Source organism: Acomys minous (genome assembly GCF_964271855.1).
Source record: "Acomys minous genome assembly, chromosome: 10".
Lineage (NCBI taxonomy): Eukaryota > Metazoa > Chordata > Mammalia > Rodentia > Muridae > Acomys > Acomys minous.
The window spans coordinates 1,270,717-1,291,579 of record NC_140491.1 but is presented as its reverse complement, the minus strand read 5'-3'; the positions used below and the strand labels follow the sequence as shown (position 1 = coordinate 1,291,579).

Genomic DNA, 20,863 nt, shown 5'->3' with positions numbered 1-20,863 from the left:
CCCAGGCCTGAAGCTGCTCACAGGATGGCAGCCAATGCGGATTGTGGCCTGTGCAGGGACTCAGCTCTGCCTGTCTGCTTTGTCCCAGATCTGGTCAGCAACAAACCTGCCGTGAGAGCCCAAAGCTACACAAATGTCTCAGAGTCTCTCTCAAGATGGCAGCTGTCCCATGGGATTTTTCTGTGCGTTAGCTGGGTGGCCAGGGGTTGGACCCACCTGTGCTCCACACAATGTGGATCCCTCTAACCTGGGAAACAGAGGCACTAGTGTTTTGTAGCTCTCAGTTTGGGCTTCAGGTCGCTGTGCACTCCTGGTTGTCCTGTTGATCAGAAGCGGTGGGCAATCAGTGCCACCATCTCGGATCTCTCCTGTCTTTTCTCACGTTCAGATGGCATTTATCTTTCTTTGAGTTCAGAAATTCTGATACGTTGTTCATTCTTTTATTGGCTTACTCATTTTCTTTATAGTTATTCAGGCTCTACTTCATTAATTGTAGATTTGAATTTTGCTGTTAATTTTTTATGTTTTGAAAAAAATACTTTCATTGTACATTTTTAATATTTTGTCTTATATTTGTCTGTGTATACTAAGAAGGCATCAAGTGTGATCCCCTCACGCCATTACTTAAATGTTCAGATACAAATATTTGCCAGGATATAAGACAAATTTAACTGTTTAATGTTATATTGTATTACATAGAAGACTTAAGTTCAGGAGTAGTTAAGTATATGAGTCTTCTCATCCTACTGTGTATTTTTTGTGTGTAGATGCATCCAAGATTTTGCTTTTACTTATTTACTAATCAGTCCTAAACCAAAGGAAATGTTATTCTCTCTTACAGTTGTCTCCATAATTATAATGATACCATATATTATTAGATCAGATTTTGGCTTTTTTATTCTGAATTTTCAAGTCTCCATAGAGCTATGATGGAGGAACCATCCATTTTGTTTATATATATATATATTATTTTAGTTGTTGAAAACTTGTTATTATTAATTTTTACAGGGAACATATATTATTTTATTGTGTTCTTACACCTGTATAGAAACAGAATAATAAGATAAGTCTACAAGTTTAAAATGTAGATACAAAATCAGCATAATTAAAATTCCAAAAGTCTCTTAAAGTGATGGTAGAAATTTTCTTTTTTGCTTTCTTTCTTTTTAATAAATATTTTACATATACATTTATATTATTACACATATATGCAATAAACTATCTACAGCAAGAAGAACCATGAAACTGTCAGGAATTATATACATGTTACACTATGTTTTCAAAGAAACTGTTGGCATTTAAATGGAATTACATTGCTATTTAGACTGAAAGCTGAATGAGTATTTATAGTACATTGAGTCCATCAATAATAAGATTTATGGCTTTCTCTCTATAAATTCTTGTGTTTAGGAAAAATATTCATCTCTGTTATTACAGTTGAAAGCCCTCCTTAGCTCACAACGTTCAATCATTCTCCTCAGCAGACACTAGTTGGGCTTCTATAACTTAATTCTACAACTATTTACTTAGAAGGAGGATCAGCTCTAAAGGGGTGATAAAGGCTTGAACCACAAAATAATCAGTGGCCATTCAGATACCAATGGAATATCCAGGTTATTTCCTGTAATTGTAACCCATGGGATAGGCTTCATGGCTTTCTACACCTAACTCTCTTTCTATACATCATTGGCTAGGGCAGCTCATAGAAATTAAGAGAATAATTTTCTTAATATTGCCCATTCATTGTAGAATATAAAATTGAAAAAGGAAGATGGGAAATGTGCCTTGGGCAGGGTACTAAGGAAAGAAGCAATGTTTTCAGAGCCTCTATCCAAGCATCCACCACACCCACAACTTCATGTGGCTGTCAACCCAGAGTCTCTGCAATTGCTCTTTGGGGAATTTCTGGAAATGTCCTTATAGGCCTATGACTGATTTAATCAATAACCATTGGTGATCACCTCAACACTTGGCCCTCTTTCCTACTGGGAGAATGTGAGCAGTCACACTGAACTTTTCAACCCTCTAATTAACAATTGGTTCCCCTGGAAACCAGCCACTTTCCTGAAGCTATCCAGGAGTTCTGGCCATAAATGATCTCAGTAGCATATAAAGTACAAATCTCTTTAGAGATTCTAAAAACATTAAGAGTTCTTGAATTTGAGTTTTGTGTGTAGAAATCACCACACACAAGCATACACATACACACAACACACACAGACAACACACAATGTTGCCACAACTCTATAAAAATTCAAAATGAGTTAGTCCAAAAAAATCTTGAGTTTTTGATGACTTTCCACAGGTGTAAGTAATATCTCTGCATGAAAATTTTCATCACTAGAGAACAAATCTGATATTATACATTTTATACACATTGATGAGAAAGGGTTGATAGCAACTATCTATTTTAATTTGAAAATATATGCTTGGGGTTTTTGTTTGTTTGTTTTTTGTTTTTGTTTTGTTTTGTTTTGTTTTTTGTTAGCTTTGGCTGTCCTGGACTTGCTTTGTAGACCAGGCTGGCCTAGAATATATGCTTGTTTTTTAACAATAGAAAATGTGAGTTTTGAAACATATTGAATGTCTGAGATTAAGAATAGAATTTATTGAGGCTTTTCTAGTCCACTGAACCATGGACACTTTTATTTGTGTATTTCATTCTTGTCCAAGACATATATCTGAGCTTCCATAGCCTTCCATAATTTTTGGTAGGTGTATCATAGACATCATTTTTAGGGATCATAATATAGTGGGAAATTATATATTGAGTTAACCATGGAGCTATAGAAAAAGTGGTGAAATGGAAGTTTCAGCGATTTGTGAGGAAGGAATGGCTACACCTTACAGTGACAGCAGTGAGGTAGACAGAGAAACTACTTCTGGCTATGAGAGCAACTCAATGCTAATTAGAAAGCAAATATACATGGAAATATGGAAGGAGTTCATAAAACAAAACAAAAGAAATGAAAACATGCACCAAACCAAACAAAAACGCCATAAACACACAGAGGACCATGGGCATGTTTTCCTACAGCTAAAGGCACAACATGGTGCCTTAAACTATATTGAGTCAGACTGCACAAGCAAATATTTTGAGGTTTTTATAATTGAGGTCCAAACTCTATTGATACACATACTAGTCTATTTCTCTAACTCTGGGCTAGAGCCCTATCCCTTTAAAAGAAAAATGGAAAAATATTCTTTACAAAGTATTGCTCTTTTTCATTCTTTGCCTCACAAAAGCCGTGTTGTTGACTACTAAATGTCAAAACAAGCCTACTATTTTTATTGTTGTATTTTTTTAAAAGTTCAAGATACCTTTATTTTTTTTATTTTTTTAGTAATTTATTTTATTAAAACATCTAAGATATAATGAACATTCTTTGTAATATAGAATAAATGCATAAATACATGCATATCACAAACCATCTTAATCCTATGTTATTTGAGTGTAGGATATATGCTCAATTAATCATTTATTTTCAAAATCTCATAATTGATTATTCAGAATAAATATCAGATGGTAGATTGGGCTTGGAATCTTTATTTTTTTTCAGTTATTTCCTTTTTATTCTTTAAAATATACTTTTTTCTCTCCTTTATTAATTTATTCTTGTTACATCTCAATGGTTATCCCATCGCTTGTATCCTCCCATTCTTCCCTCCCTCCCATTTTCCCCTTATTCCCCTCCCCTATGACTGTTCCTGAGGGGGATTACCTCCTCCTGTTGTATTTCTTGTAATAAAAAAAAAACTTACGAGAAAGAACCTCACTGTGTAGCACAGGCTGGCCACAAAGTAAAGATCCTTCTGCTTCCACTTGTAGAAGACTAGGATTAGTGTCACTAATAATCCAGGTGTCACTATGATCGTATCCCTCTGATGTATTTTTAATATTGCCATAATAAAAATGTTTGGAAAATCATTACACTTAATCATTGAGTAATGTACTAACACTTCAGTGAATTATGAAACCACTAATACATTACTGAGGAAATGAAAAATAAGATCCCCAAATGTTTTTTTTTCTTTTCTGTGTTAAAACATTTCTACTAGGAGGTACAATTTAATGTACAAAAATGACATTGTATGATTTCAATGAGAGCTGGCTTTTAAAAAACATATGCTATGGTCTCTGACCTATTAGAAATATTAACTTTTAATAAATAATATGAACTATTTTTAAGGATAAAGTTGGGAAGAGCAAAATGAATGTTGTATGTAAATTCTAGGAGAGACTGGTGAGGGCTCTGGTAATCATGATGTAGAGCTGCTAAGTGCTCTTTCTCAAGTTAAACCAGAGGGGTGTGGTGTTGTCAGACTGCAAAATTCCCCCTTATGTTAACATTTAACACATTGAAAGGGTCCATTCATTTGATAGGTCACAAATGTGAAGGGAAAACAGTATGATTCTGACAACTATGCGAAATTTTACTCCCTTCCAATGATACCTAGCCAAGGGCCACATTAGTCACATATCTTACTGCCAGGAGGGAGGGACTGTAAATGAGTGTTTTCCTAACTGAGAGCTGCATGCTGTGTGACATCTCAGGGCAGTGCTGAAAAGTATGTTCTATAGATTTCCACAAGGGTTTTGTTCAGAAACTGTGCTGGTTAGGACTAAATGCAAAGGTTGAAATAAGAAACACATTGGAAACTAAACATAATATATAAAACAGGAGAGAATAGCTATCATCGAGGAAAAAATACTTAGGATGTATAGGGATTCATTTTTAATACTCAAATGCACACACACACACACACACACACACACACACACACACACACACACACATTTTTCACTTTAATTATTGTCTATAGAATGTTGTGCAGGAACTTAACTTTTTCCCAATGCTGGGCATTGAACCTAGGGCCCAGCTGCTGAACTATCCCCAACCTACTTTTAATTTTTACAGCTTTTGAAACCAGGTCTTACTAAATTACTCTGTGTGGCCTTAAACTCATTCTGAAGCCCAGGAAGGCCTTGAAGTTGTCACTCTGCATCAGCCTTCCCAGTGTTTTGACACACACTCAGCTTCTGTGACTCCATACTCTCATTGTGACTATTTCATAAGGAACAATAGATGAATTACTTAGCTAACATTTTGTGTAATGCTTTGACATTCTTGGAGAGTCAAACCACAAATTGTTTGTTTGTTTTATAAGAGGCTGAAAATATGCTTGGACTAGTTGGTTATTCTCCTTTAGAGCTCAAATGATTAACTTGCTTTTAAATTCAACCATTTGGCCTGAATATTTTATCTTTCAGTAATAGAAATTCTTACTTTTTTGTCTATCCATAAGCAATAAAATCTATTTTTATTTTTCTGTTTTAAAAACTAATGACATATTTCTTTCTAGAAAACAGCCATCTTATGTCTAATAAATTTTTGAATTTGTAATATATTGGCTTATTAACAGTTAGACAAAAGCTATCATGGAAACGGTGTTACTAATAATGTAGATTTAACATTACAGATTCTGCTTTCCTAATCTCTTCTCTCTTTCTTTGTGATTTATAAAATGCATTACTAAATTTTAAGAACGGGAATTTATTTTCCCTGATTATATTGGTGTAATTTAAAAATCTTGGCATCGGGAGTGAAAATAATTTGAAAGTAGAAGGTACCCAAGGTGATGTATAGGCAGGGATGCATTTTTATCTCAGCTGCACATGCACAGACCCTCACTGTTGGCCCACTCACAGGCAGGGAAAAGTCCCTGCCATGGACTCCTTCTGTAAACTTTGTATACCCTTAAGGCAGAAAAGTGCCCAGTCCCTAACCCTAACCCCCTCTACCACCACCTAAAGAATTCCAGCAGCCGGGCCTCACCTCTTAGACTTCCCTTATGGCCCTAATGTCTGTAAATGTCATCCTGAGCCCAGAGGCAGGAGAATACCCAGACCCTGCCCTACAGGGGGTAGGGGGGTTGAGGGGGGGGGGAAATCTACCAATCCCTGAACAGGAAAGCCCACCAATCCTTCAGCTCCCCTAGGCTCAGGACATGAAATCCCACCATTCTTCACCCTGGAAATCTCAGCCCTAGAAAGCTCTACCCTTTGAGAAATCCTGTGTAAGCCATGCTTACTACTCAGTTCCCTGTCTTCTCCTGGAAGCAGAAGCAGCCACTTCTGGATTTATCCCTCCCAATAAATACCCTTTATGAGATTTGCTGCCCAGTGCGACTCTCTCATTGGAAGAAATGAAGACTGAGGCTCCAGAGCTCCTTGGCTCAGGTGCGGCTGCCCTGCCCTGGGAGCTAAGACTCTGCAGAGGAGGATCAGCCAAGAGAAGCCATTCCAGGGCAGCACTCCATCTCAGCCGGGGAAATCCTCCTTCAGGGCTGTAGTGCCTCCTGAGGAGGCTTCCTCTCAGAGCTGCTTGGTTCCTGGTCTCCCATGTCTCCTGATCCCCTTCCATTGGGAACTGTCCCACCTCAGAACTGTGTGATTTTTGGGCTCCCAAGTCCCAGACAGAATGTCTTGCCATCCTAGCAGGAACGCCAACACTTATGTGTGATGGTCCCTCATTTATTTTTGTAGCTGTAATAGCACTGAATTCCTATCGCAGACCTTTCTTAATACATTGGACAGATTCTCTGTTTTTCATTGCTAAGAATTTGAGTAGTGCCCTCCCCTTAATCTCCTGTTTTCCTTCGGAAACTGTACAGTTGTGCACGTGAAACTTGTGGGACCCTTTACTTCTGAGCTTGTTATTCACAGGCTCTTCTCGTCTGATCCATACAGACTTCAAAAAATTAATACAGTTTAGAGATGTTAGGTATAAATGGCATAATATATGAAGAAAACTTCAAGCAGTTCTTGGCTCATGGCAAATGTTCAGTAAGTTGAACATAACCCTAGAAGGACAGGGCAGTACTCACAGTATCTGTTCCTACCTTCTCCACAACCTGCCCATTTTATGGCACTTTCTCTACATGATAATATTCTTGTTTATATCTTTGGCCTGTATATTGAGAATGAATTTGTAATTTATGTTTTAAATTTCCTACCATTTCACATAAGATTTGTCTTACAGATCTATTTGCTTATCTTTTCATTTTGTGTCAAAATTTCTTTTAGTTCATATTTATAGTTCCCCCCACCCCCCGGAAGCATCTTTCCTGCTGGAAGGATCGGTTGGGCCAACACTTTCTCAGTTCTTCTATGTTTAGAAGTGAGTTTATAGTGTTAACACAGTGGAATGCTAGTTGGTTAGAGCACAGAGTTCACACTTTGGATGCTTGCTGTGATTTTTAAGATTTTATTGTCTTGTGCTAACTTTGCTGATATGAAGAATGCCAAGTCACTCCCTTTTCAATGTAGATGATTTATTTTTCTCTAAAGTATCTTGAATTTTTTTCTATATCCAAGATGTTCTGAAATTTCACTAGAATATGACTAATTAATGTTGTTTAACATTCAATGAGCCTGTTCAATTATAAAATTAATAACTTTTGTCCTTTCTGGGACATTTCTAAATTTAAAATTGTGTCCTCACCTCTTTTTCCCCCTGATTTCTTCTTACATAACTGCTATTAACATTTGGTACTCCTCCATTCCCGTGTCCAGTGTCCTCCTCTTCCTCTTCCTCTTCCCCTTCCTCCTCCTTCCTCTTTTCTCTTCCTTCTTCTTTTTTCTTCTTCCTCCTCTTCCCTCCTCCTTCTTCTGCTTCTTCCTTCTCAACCAATAGCACATCAATAATTATTTGATTGTATTTGTTATGTAGTTTACTATAAGGTCTCTAATTACGTCATTTACTTCATATGTAGAATTTTTCTCCCAGACTTTCCATTGTGATTGGTGGCATGGACTCCTGTTTTGTGCATGTCTTCTCCAAGCAATGTGTCTTTTTTTAATTGTGCATTCCGTAATTCAATTATAATCATTTAAAAGTAGTCTTACTTTCTGTAATGGCTTGGTTTTTATTTTTATTTCATTTATTCCCCCTTCTTCCTGGTATCTGTCCTTATTCCTTGGTAACTGTTTATCATATAGCTACATTTTTATTTGAGAGCTTGTATTAAAAAGCATTTACCTTCTTAAGGCCAATTTTAAACCTTTCTATGCCCATGCTTAATGCATTTCTAATTCCAAAAAGGGAAGCCCACCAAGACTTCTAACAAGTATTTATTCAGACTTAGTATGTTATAATTTTATTTGTGTCCCTCCAAGTTATTATTAATCCAAAATCACCTGGAAGAAACATTAAGACAATGATGCCCCATTTCCCTTAATGGGGATTGGGTAGGTTTTGGTTGCTCTCTTTTGCTATAGATGTTTATTTTCACTGGGAATTAATTATAATTTACTATTGGTCTTATTCAGAGGGAAAACAAGGTTGTGAAAGACCCCTGAAGGGAGACCCTCACTCAAGCCTCGGGATGGCACGCACCCAAAGACACACAAACGACCGACTTGCTGTAAACACATGAGGCAGTTTATTGGCGGAGCTCCGGGTCGACACGTATCTCACACAGGAGACAGAGGGGTCGACCCAGAAGCCCAGGGGTTAGGGGTTTATATGGGCAAGGGTCGAGGGGAGTGGGAAGTTTTTGCGCGGCCACACACGATTGGTTGTTTCAAACATTTGAACATCAGCAAATTGCGTAGGCAGATCTGGGGTAAGCTCAGACTTAATCACATGGGAACAGTCCTTGGTTCCTGTTTTTCTTGGAACCCGAGGGTAGATGTTTATCTGAACTAAGGACACATCTGGTTAAACTCAAACCTGGAACATTGTGTGCAGGCCTCAAGAGGGGATTAAGCAGACACCATAAGATTGGATGAGGGGTCTTGGCTCATTACTCATTCAACCATGTCCGGTACCTGTTTCTCTCAGGAATTTGTCCTTGTGTATCCTCCCTATCTTTCATGGCCAGCCGGTCCCTGGAACAGTCAATAGGCCTTTGTCTCCTATCTCCACATTCTTTGTGATTTATCATCTGGGACCTTGGGCTAGCATACCTGTCGACCTGCACTTATGAGTTAGAGAGCTCTGCTGTTCTGGTTGCTTTAATGCTAATTAAAAATTTTCCCTTTCAGTTGGACTCAGGGATGTCTCTCTTTTTCTTTATCTTTCTTAGGTTTAGAGATAGGGGCTGAAAAGAAAGAAGGGGGAAGATAAAAATATTTAGGGATGATAGGACAAAAAGTAGATTATTGAATCTACTCCTCAACTTAAGGCCTTAATTGTTATTCTCAAGGTTATTTTTAATGCATTGATGTATAATGTTATATGTCGCTGCAAAATAAGTTTACTTCTGATATATTGCTATAGAATTCAAATTTAAGATTATTCTTCACACACATTATATAATGTATATATACATATCTACTGTAATATGAGGTATAGTACTCATATAACTCAAGTAGATTGCAAGGTTTACCTCCAATACTTTGTAAGTGCTATTGCAGGCTGTTTAGGATAAGTAAGTTATATGAGTTAATTGTTAGTTGATCAATTTATGGTCATGTCAATTACTAGTCTATTATTTTACAAAAATATAGATCCTAGGTTTGACAGATAGATATTATTCTTGAGATAGATAAGGTACAATAGCTAGATAAGTTCTTCAAAACCTCATAGAGGCTTTTACTATTTTAAAGATTCATCGACAATATGAAGGTTAACTCCCGGCTACACCCAGCCTACCTCAAAGAAGATGATGAGCATCAAAGAATCTCCTTATGCAGATGGCTTTAAATGTGGCAAACCAGCCACTGGGCAAAATGTCCTCATTTTGGCCACTGACAGAATTCTGCCTAAAAAATGGGCAAGCTTGGATGCAGGCAGAGTCATTGGCCAAACTTCTCCAAGACAGGGTAAGCAAGTCCCCAATAGTTCCTGCCTCACAAATATTTCTGTCAGATATTCTGGAACAGAAGGCTGAAGATGATGCTCCAACATTATAGAGAGTTTTGGTTGACTATTCAGGTAGCAAACTGTCTGTCATGTTTTTCACTTTGGAAGCTGCTAACCTGCATTTCCTGTTTACTGTGGTAACTAGTTTTATTCCTTCTCAAGGCTCTGATGGAGTCGAAGACAAGATAGCTTAGTTTTACAATTAAGCTTAGTTGTTTAGGGGTTAAGATGTTTTTAGGTCTAGATCACATTTCAGTGACTTACAATGTCTAAAGGAAGGTTTCAGCTCTTTTGAGATGTATTCTTGGGCCACATGAAAAAGAAGAAATGTTCTTTCCTAGTATTTCCTTTGTATTATGTACTGGTTACTTTGATGCCTTTACACTTTTATGGTTTATTGTTGTGTAATTTCAAAACACATTCCCCATACACACACACACACACACACACACACACACACACACACACACACACACTTAGTAAATAAATACAGAAAGGAGTAAGTAGGAAGCCTTTATGTTAAACACATACCTAACAATACCTAACACAATACCTAACAACCTGAATATAATATTTTATTCTTCAGCCAGTACTGTACACTAAACTTCATTCTATGAAACAAGATGAAAAGTGAATTCTACTCAACTTTTATAAAATTCTGAAGTTTTGTATTTTATCTTTTACTTTTATCTATATCTGTCTTAAAATTTTGTATGTGTAACAAAGTAAAATATTCTCTAACGGAAAAACAAACTAGCTTTGAGACTTTTTATTGTATTTCATCTATTCCTGCTTTGGATCATGTGTGTGCTAGTTTTTCTTATCTCTACACAAATTCCAAACAAAACAATAGAAGCTTGTCATTTTTGTAGGTTAAATGTGTTTTGGCATTTCAGAAAGAAACCCTCCCGAGCCTCCCTTACTGTTATTGTGTTTGTTGTCACCCAAGCCTGTACTGACTTACTCTGGCCTCTGGCTATTGCACTTGAATTTTAAAACTAGGTTCTCAGTTTCCATTTGAATTTAAGGATTTTGATTGAAATTGTTTTCCGTTTTTAAGCCCAGATACAATGATGCAATTTTGAGTTCTCACATTTCTCTTCCATTCTTTTTCTACTTTTCTAGCTTTTTCAGATCCGTTTGGGATTCTTAAAGTTATTGTAATACAATAGCTTTTCTTATGTTTCCTTGTTGTTTTCTGTCTAAAAATAATACTAAGAATACTTGTGAATGTTTTGAATGTGTTTTTAATTACCTTTGTTTTAACTTGGATGCTAATCTGTAAGTTCGTTCCATTTTCTTTGAAGAGGTTCAGCACAAGAAAATAAAATAGGGATTGTAAATGGCCTTCAGAGCCAGCTTTTTTTTTTTAATTGGGTTGAGCTCTGAAGGAAGAAAAAGGTGTTGGGAAGAAACAAGAAAATTCACAAGAGAAAAAAGTGTTGGGTTTTTTTTTCAGGCTGTGAGGAAAAAATCCCCAAAGCATCTGGATCAATTATTAATTAATTTCTTTTTAATTTTTAAAGTTTATTTATTTCACAGTCCCAAGGCAACTTACAAACTCTATATATTCAGTGCAACACATCTGTTTTTAAATGAGTAAAGTGTGAAGAGGGGAGATTAAATTTAGGTTCTTAAGGCATCAAGGAGAAATGCAATGGATCAAAATGCAGGTCATTAACATCTTGCATAATGATTAAAACCAACCTGTATTTGTAATTCTAACATGCACAGTGATCAAAACAAGTAGAAGAGGAATGGGTTTTAAGATTCTTATTGTTATTAAGATGCAAACTGCTCAGGAAATCAGACAATTTCCAGAGTGTGAAGGTCTGGGAAACTAGTTTCCCACAGACAGGTCTCCTACAGAATAGACTAGAGACAAGCCAGGCTACATCTTTAGCAGTATTCCAGTGATAAGTAGTGGCTATTGTGTGAAATGTCATAATAAAACAGTATTTCATACCATTAACACATGCTAATAAAAATGGAAAATTACTATTATATAATTTTTTATACTATCCTTTCATGTAATCAGAAAGTATAATTTCAAAGCAACTGGTCTGGCATGTTTAACACTAGGATTAAATATCCAAGCACACACCTTGACTCAAGAGTAAAGCATGGCTCTCAAGCAGACCTTACTCATGCAAATGTTGCTTTCTATTTAAAAAAAAAAAAAGAGCTTGGGGGTTTGTGACCAGTTAAAAAATGCACATTCTAATGAATGTTGAACAAGTTAAATGGCCAACCACAGAGAACATCCAACCAAATATTTCCTTTCTGACTTGAACGTGTTTGCAACCTCCACAGGTGGGAAGGGACCTTGAGCACTGTTCTGTTCACTGCAAGACCAGCAGCTCCTAGCACCAAGGCTGACACCTACTAAACGCTCAGTAAACATTTGTGGAATGAATGCACAAGCAAACGAATCAAATAAACCTCTAAGTGGCTTGTTTTCCACAGTGTGGCTTTTGGGCAATTGCGAAGAACAGAGAGATGGCTTGTTTCAGCATGGCCTTGAAATGTTAGTGAACCTTCTCTTTTACCCATTAAAAGCGGATCCATTTGTATTTTAAAGCAAATTGACATCCTCTTAAGCAAACTAACGGATCTGAGACTTAGCAATGAGGGATTGATGATTTTGTGGTGCTCAAATATAATAATCAATTAATGTTACTGCCTTTTTTCTCTTTTGATAATATTAAATTCAGCACATGTGGGAATGTTTGGTACAACTCCTCAAAGGACATCCATCTGTGCCACTTGTCGTCTCCTGATGTCTCTGCTACAGTTCAGAAAGCTTATGACTGCCACTGCCTGTTAAGTCTCTCCAAACTAAAGAGTATCTTGCTTTATTTCCTTCTGCAATAACACTCCTTTCTTTTTGTTTTCTTTATCTAATTCCTACTCTTATGGTCTGTACTATATAATGTATAGAGTAGACATACTCAAGGATTCTAGCTTGAAATGCAGAGTCCACTACTTACTGACAGTTTGCTATTAACTTCTAGTTTCGGTAATCTGAAACCAGAATGTTCTTTTCTAAAACCCAAATTCAGCCCTGCTCATCCTTGCTTAAATGTTTAGTGATTTCCAGAAATCTAGAAAATCTCCTCTATTTTCTTTCACATCCCATCACCCACCATCACTTCTGTCTTCCCTCTCTTTATAATGGATCTCTTTTGCATTCAGTTTACAGGTAAATTTTCTATTCTACAAAATTAGGTACCTATTGTTTTCCCCTAAGAAGAATTCCCCTTCCTGATCTGGGAAGAGGTTTCTCTTCCCCCTGTTTTCTTCTCCTCCGGAATAATTTCTAATGCTTCTTGGTATAATAATAATTCTTCAGTCTACACAGATTACATAAAGATACATTACATTTGCTTATGTTTATAAGTAGTTTGTGAATTTCTCTAGGCCAGAAACACCTTTAAGTTTAGCCCATCTCAGGATATCTAGTATATAATAAAAACATTATAGATGCTATTTAAGGACATGAGCCTAGCCCAGAGTCTCCAATAACCTAAAATGTGTTTAGTGATATTTATTGAATTACATTTAGGAACTTCTTTTTATTCCAAAGGAGATTGGCTGCTCCAGAGTTCTTTCCTACTGCCTAATGCATGTTAGACCTAGGATGTTCAGTGTTCATGCAGGGATTAGCAAAAGAGTCACCATGCTGGCAGTTGAAAGCCAGAAGCATCGCCTACTAAAAATTACAAGATCTCCCTAGGAAAAGGGATTCATGGTCCGGGTTGCCCCACACCCACCCCTGCCCAGGTTTCCTTCACTTTCCACCCCAATCTACTGATGAAGAGTGGAGAGAAAGGTAAGGAGTGCATCCAAATGTTGGTCACTTCCTCCTCTCCTAATCCGGTGAAGCACTACTCCAAGCTGGCTGCTACTCTGGTTACCTCAGAAGAGGAAAAGATTAGTAAATTCCCAAACCCAACCTCCTCTTTTTATTTCTCTATTTGCCACTGTTGCTGCCCACATCCCTCCAGCACGCTCTCCTTTTCTGTACGCAATAAGAGAACGGGCTCCAGACTTTTTGTTCTAGGACCTGCAAAACGAGAGAGAGAGAGAGAGAGAGAGAGAGAGAGAGAGAGAGAGAGAGAGAGAGAGAGAGAGAGAGAGAGAGAGAGAGAGAGAGAGAGAGAGAGAGAGAGAGAGAGAGAGAGAGAGAGAGAGAGAGAGAGAGAGAGAGAGAGATCCACTTTAGGACAGAGGGAAAGAAAAGCAGCAAACCACAGCGCAGAAAAACTGGGCACACACAGGCACTTAGCGCTCCCCTGCATAGAGACAGCAGGTTGTATCCGACTACCGGAGAACGCAGAGCACCTCAGACAGGAACTTTAAAGGGATTGAAATCTGTTGCCTGTTCTACTAGGAATATTGTTTGCAAGGCACAAGGTGTCTTTTGGTAGTGAGTACCCTCTGCGCATGCGCAAGTCCATTCGGGAATTACTGCCCAGCCGCCGACTAAGTTGCATTCCTTGAATCTTCGCAGAAAAGACAATTCTTTCATCAGAGTTAGTAATGTGGACAGTACAAAATCGAGAGAGTTTGGGGCTTCTTTCTTTTCCTGTGATGGTTGCCATGGTCTGTTGTGCACACAGGTGAGCTGCCTGCTTCAATTTCTCTCTTTTTTTCCTTGCTGTTTTTCTTTTTTCCGTACTGCTGGATCATGTATCTTGTTATTTGGGGGTAGGTGTGCCTGGATCTTTTTAATGTCTGTTTGCAGTTTGTGCTCATTCTGAATACGGTCCCTACTTCTTCCCTTCAGCTCCAATGAACCCAGCAACATGTCATACGTGAAAGAGACAGTGGACCGACTGCTCAAAGGATATGACATTCGCTTGCGGCCGGACTTTGGAGGTAATGCTTCATCATTTTTTTTTCAACCTGTAACCCATCCCTAGTTCACCTTTTTTTTTTTTGTCAGAAATAACGCCCCTTCCCCCTTTTATCATTTTTGTAAACGTGCAGTACTACGCCCTGGACACTGACACACACACACACACACACACACACACACACACACACACACACACACACACTCGCAATCCCTAATCTCAGGTGGACGTATCCTTAGGCTGAGCTGTCCCTCTCCTCAACCTGACACACCCTCTGCACTGTCACTGCATCATGCGTGTGCCCACACCTGTTTTCTCAGTCTGTCCCCTACAACAAGAAAGGGGTAGGGAGGGAGCCTGTTAAGTCTGTAATAAGATCTGGGAAGCCCCCAATCCCCCCTCAGCCCACAGCCACTCAAAGACTGTCTTTGCTGTGGTCCACCTCCCCGGCAGGGCCCCCGGTGGACGTCGGGATGCGGATCGATGTTGCCAGCATAGACATGGTCTCGGAAGTGAACATGGTGAGTGGCTTCCCCAAGGGCTCAGCGGCTGGCCGAGCTTACGCAGTTGCGAAATGGACCTCCCCCCCCCCCCCTACACACACACTGCTTTTCATTAGTGGTACCTCGGCCCTGGGCCCCAAGGTCCCACTCCGCGCGTACGCCCCACTCCAGTACACACACTGTCTGATGCCCCACAGTTTGTATTTTCGACACACACAGGCTACTGCGGTGTTCCGAAGGAGACGTACTCCGCACTATTTTGGGAAGGGAGAGGGGCTGTTGCGCCCTAGGATTGGCTGGGGCGGAGTCTGAGCCTCACTTTAGCCGGGTCTCCCTGCTTGTGGGGGTGTGCAGGGCACCATCTGTCGGCGGCCAGGTGGCCTGCACTGGGGTCCCGCGGATCAAGGGTTTGCAGCCACAGCCTGGCCAGGCTCAGCCCTCACAATCGCCACAGCTCCCCTCAGCAGTCTGTGAGCCCCAACTCACCCAGTTCAGCCAGCAAGCTGTCAGGGCTCGCAAGTGTCCCCTCCCTACTACAGAATCCAGCACAGCGTGTGGCTGGAGCAACAGGCTGAGATGAACAGTTCAGAATTGCAAACCGTAGAAGTACCCAGGCTTGCTTTTTGGGCATTCTGTTCCCATTCGAGGGTTCATGTTTTGTTATTCTGTAGCTTGCAAATTTTGTACTGAAAGAGAACCGGTTGAGTCATATGGCGTTGCTTTATTCTAGAAACCTAGACAGAAAAAAAAAAAAAAGAGAGACCTGATGATTAAAAGAACTGTATTGTTTTTAAATTACGTGTAGCAGGGGAGGGGTGGATTATAATAGTCATTAATTCTAAGGGATCTGTGCTTCTCTACCACCATCCCGCGCTTCTTCCTTATTTCCTTCCTTCCTGCTTCTCTACCTCCATCCCTGCCTTCCTTCCCTTTTCCTTCTCTTCTTCCTTCCCCCTCTACTCATCTTCCTGTCATATCTTTTTTTGGGGGGGAGTCTCTTAAATGGGATTTAAGATAGCTGCCACTTTTGCTGTTGATTGTTACCACTCACCCTGGGAAGCCGCTTTCTAGTCTGTAGAGTTCAAGGGTGAAGGAAATGCCTGTTGCTTTTCTAGAATCCATCATCCAGGGAACAGCTAGTTCTACAAGAACAAAATGCCATTTTTATTCCATTCGGAAAATAATTGCAGCAACAGAAATTTAGATATGCTGAGTAACTTAGATGAGGTTCCTTTAGGATTTTTCTGTCTGTAACAGTTATTGAATTGCTCATCCCACTCCTAGTGGGCCTTTGTTTATAGTAATATGTAAGGTTTAAGAACTTTTCTTTTCATCTTTTAGATTATATCATAAAGCAATAAATACATTTATATATCTTTCAGTGGATGGTATAATGATAAAATGTTTGGCTTTGGGAGCAGAGTTGAAACTCTCACTGTCTTAAATGTCTATTTAAAATACTATATAATGTTTCAAATAATAATTTTCAAGGATTGTTGACTACTACACTGAAAAATCCTTTTTTTTTTCAAATTTGATGAACAAGTGCATTTTTTTTACTTAGCGAAGATTTTAACAGGCTAATACTCTGTTTACATGCATGCTGTTACCACTATGCAACTGTTAGCAAATATGCAGAGCAGCGTGATAAGATGTGACAAGAACTGTGGCCCATGACTGCAAATGCCACCAGAAGCACTGGACAATGTATTAGCTTAGCAGTTAGTGTCAATGCAAATTCATTATGATAGCATTCACTTGTTTTGTTTAATCCCTTATCTGGCATCTTATAAATATCTCCATAGTTCATTTACAATATAGAAGATCTAAAATCCCAGAAGGCAAATTGTGCCTCTGTCAATGGTCTATGTCAATGTAATAGAGTACTTAAATTTCCAAAAGTGCAAAGCCCTAAGGAGGACTCCCAACAGTAATTACACACACACACACACACACACACACACACACACACACACACACACACTCCACACAGATGCACATAGAGCATGCACACACACACACAATCTATATACATACTATGTTCTTTTAAACTGTAATTGAATATATAAGTTGCATAATGATAACAACCACCTTGACAAAAAGCTCTGCCTTGTCAGTTGAATAGAGGTCATACACAAGCTGAGAGGGGCCATATGTACGTGCTATAGCATGAACACCACCTCTTAATGACTGAATCATACAGCCTGTTTACTCACTGCTCTATGATATGTGCACTTGGTAGTTTTTAATAGTCACTCAGTAGATAAGCCTTTGATAAGGCTCTTTACCAAAATACTGATTTCATTTATTGTGACATCAGAGACATAGAGGAACAGTGGCCACAGAAAGCTGGAAAATAAGAAACCTTACTCTGTGTATTCTTTTCCTTTTAATAATGGGAGCTACTGACAAGATATGATTTTAATTTAGTGTCTTATCAATGGCAATGTGTTGAAATGAAAACACTAAGGACATCAAGACCCTATGAGCATATACAGGGGGAGGTAATCCCCCTCAGGAACAGTCATAGGGGAGGGGAATAAGGGGAAAATGGGAGGGAGGGAAGAATGGGAGGATACAAGGGATGGAATAACAATTGAGATGTAACAAGAATAAATTAATAAAGGAGAAAAAAAAAGAAAACACTAAGGACAATGGAAATTCAGAGGAGTTTTCTTTCGAAGAGTTGAGAAAACAGGACACACAGAACAGGGACAGTTAGGCCCACCTCTACCCCTTATCAAGACTAGAATCCTCTGTAACATGCTTCTGAGGTGCTATAGAACTAATGGTCTGTGGGAAGCAAAACCTGTAGCTTGCTATTAAGCATGCTTCTGCACCTTTATGGGCACTAACTTAAATATGATTATATGACAGGAAAATTATACAAATTGAAAACAAAATAAGAACTGACGATAAAATAATACAACTAATAGTTAATAAGAATGTAAGTTAAATCCATTACTGCAACATGGCTAATTTTTACATTTTTGGTCATTACTGTTGTTACCCATTCCATGGCTGGGAGCATGACATGATAATTATTCATTAAATTAATGGGTTGGAGAAGTAGGACTCTATTAATTTTTATCTTTTTTGTACTAGTCTAAGTAAAATGTTTCCAATTTTGTTTATAATATTGGTCACTTTGAAGAATAATGTCATATTAGGACTACTTTCTGACTAATGTCCCGCAGGATATAAAATGATGTTCTAGAATTAAGAAAAGAAAAGGAAACCATATGTCAAAAAGTATCTATCAGAAACCTTAAGGTTTATTAATACATTATTGTTCATGGTTGATATATTTTTATGTTTTAGTTACAAATTAATTTAAGTAAAATATGAGAAAAATAATTCATTAGCTCTGAGCAGCAAACAAAAAACCTTTCGAATAATTCTAATGTAGAAAGACATATATGTATGTGTGTGTATATGTATATATAATTGAGAGAAAGACTCCTTTAAAGGCATTAATTATTACTGGCTCAAAAAGAAAGGCTTTTTTTTTCTCATTATAGACTTTCTGGTGATGTGACAGTAACCACATAGTTATTATTTTCAAAACTCTTATATAGAAAAAAACTACTACAGTTTCCATTTATTGTACAATAAACACTTCAAATCTTTATACTTTTAGAAATTCTATGAAGCACTACACACACATACGTGAGGTACATGACTGACTAGAACAAGGAGCGGGTAGAACGCAAGGAGGTAAGGGCTCCTGGCAACAAGTCATAAAGTAACTACCATCTCCCCAATAAAAGAGTCAGTAGCACACAGAAGTTCTTTTTTTGAGTAGTATCTTAGTGAAACATGATGCTTCCTGTAAACAACAAAGGAGTTAAGCTTTTCCATTCTAATTTCTGTCCTTGTCATGCAAGAGTCAGGTGCAATCATCAAGAAGCAATTCCATTTGGAAATCTATCTGACACTTTCTCAGAAAACTGGGATTAGGGCTTCCTCAAGACCCAGCTACTCAACTCCTTGGAATATACCCAGAAAATGCTCCACCACACAACAAGGACATATGCTCAACCATGTTCATAGTAACCTTATTCATAACAGCCAGAACCTGGAAACAGCCTAAATGTTCCTCAGTTGAAGAATGGATAAACAAACTGTGGTACATTTACACTATGAATACTACTTAGCTATTAAGAACTAGGAAATCCCAAAATTTGTGGACAAATGGATGGGACTATAAATGGTCATAATGAGTGAGTTAACCCAGAAGCAGAAAGACTTACATGGTATATATTTACTTATAATTGGACACTAGCCCAAAGGCATGTCCCATGAAAGTCTTCACTTACTAGGAGATTGGGATAGATGTGAAGACATCCTACTGAGACTCTAGGTAAGAGAAATATGGGAGATGGGGAAATAGAAGGACCCAGAGGGTCCTAGAAACCTACAAGAAGAACATCTTGATGGGTGGATCAGGGCCCAGGGGTTTCTGCTCAAACTATTGCACTAATTAAGGACAATACAATAGTAAACATCAAAGCCCTACTCTGATCTACCCAATGGACAGGACATTCTCCACAGTTATGTGGAGAGCGAGCACTGACTTTGGCATGAGCTCCGGTGCTCCATATTTGACCACCTCTCCTTGGTGGGGAGGCCTGATGGCACTCAAAGAAAGAATAAGCAGGCTACCAAGATGAGACTTGATATCCTATGACCATATAGTGGGGGAGGAGGTCCCCCTCTGTCTTAGACCTAGAGGAGGGGAATAGAGTGAAAGCAGGAGGGAGGAAGGAATGGGAGGACACAAGGGATGGAATAGCAATTGAGTTGTAATCTGAATAAATTAATAAAATTAAAATCAAATTTAAAAAAAAGAAGTAATTCCAAACACAATTTCTTTCATCAAGCTAAAGATATAAGAGTCTAAGTGCCCACATGCAGAAGACCATACATGGAGATCTCTGACTCAAACTCAGACACAGTACCAGCCGTTTCTAGTAAGAGGTAGCCTTGCTCCTGCCTTCACTTTTCTGCAGATGTAAACAGGCTTATGTGAATCACAAATAGTATCCACAATGACAAGAACAAAAAAGACACAATTTTAGAAATAATGCAGAAAAATAAACTGAACAGATATCTATTTATAGTCTGTGTTGTTGCTATTTTAATATTAGATTCTATAGGCTCTTGGTATATCCTCCAGTTATGTTTAATTGCCATCACCATGGTGACTCAAGACAAGAGCCACCTGTAAGAATTTCTCTCTGCAATAATCCTTCTTTCTCTATGTCCCAGTTTTTTAATCTTAAAGGCATACCTCAGTCACCCTGAGGCTCATAAAATACAAATTCTGAATCTGACATTTGGCATAGGGGAAGGGTCTGATATTTTATGTTTCTCTTGCAAGATGCCAATTGCTAGTGTACAGACAGTACTTTAAATATCAAAATTGAAGACATTATTCTAGTATTATATTTAAAAGCAAACTTTTTCCCTCTTAATTTTCTCTAGCAATAGTAGTGTGTCCAGATCTCACATTAAGTATGAAGTTACTTTCTAATTATTCTATTAAGTAGCTGTCCTCAAAGGGAAGAATAGTTTCAAAATTAAAGATAAACAAGATGCAGACAAGAGCATGGAGGATGTGGTTCAGTGT

The 20,863-nt window shown here is 38.3% G+C and overlaps 1 protein-coding gene across 2 annotated transcripts in view; it reads left to right on the top strand.

Annotated features, from left to right (window-relative positions):
• GABRB1 (gamma-aminobutyric acid type A receptor subunit beta1) overlaps positions 1–20,863 on the top strand; it is a 458,545-nt gene that overhangs the window by 17,839 nt on the left and 419,843 nt on the right. Inside the window, exons 1-3 of one of the 2 annotated variants that reach the window (XM_084798647.1) lie at positions 13,947–14,491; positions 14,659–14,750; positions 15,182–15,249. In XM_084798647.1, the coding sequence (XP_084654773.1) occupies positions 14,412–14,491; positions 14,659–14,750; positions 15,182–15,249 (240 nt within the window). In that variant the 5' untranslated portion in view covers positions 13,947–14,411. Of the gene's footprint in view, positions 1–13,946; positions 14,492–14,658; positions 14,751–15,181; positions 15,250–20,863 lie in introns of those variants that run through there. The other variant, XM_084798648.1, reaches the window with a different exon arrangement.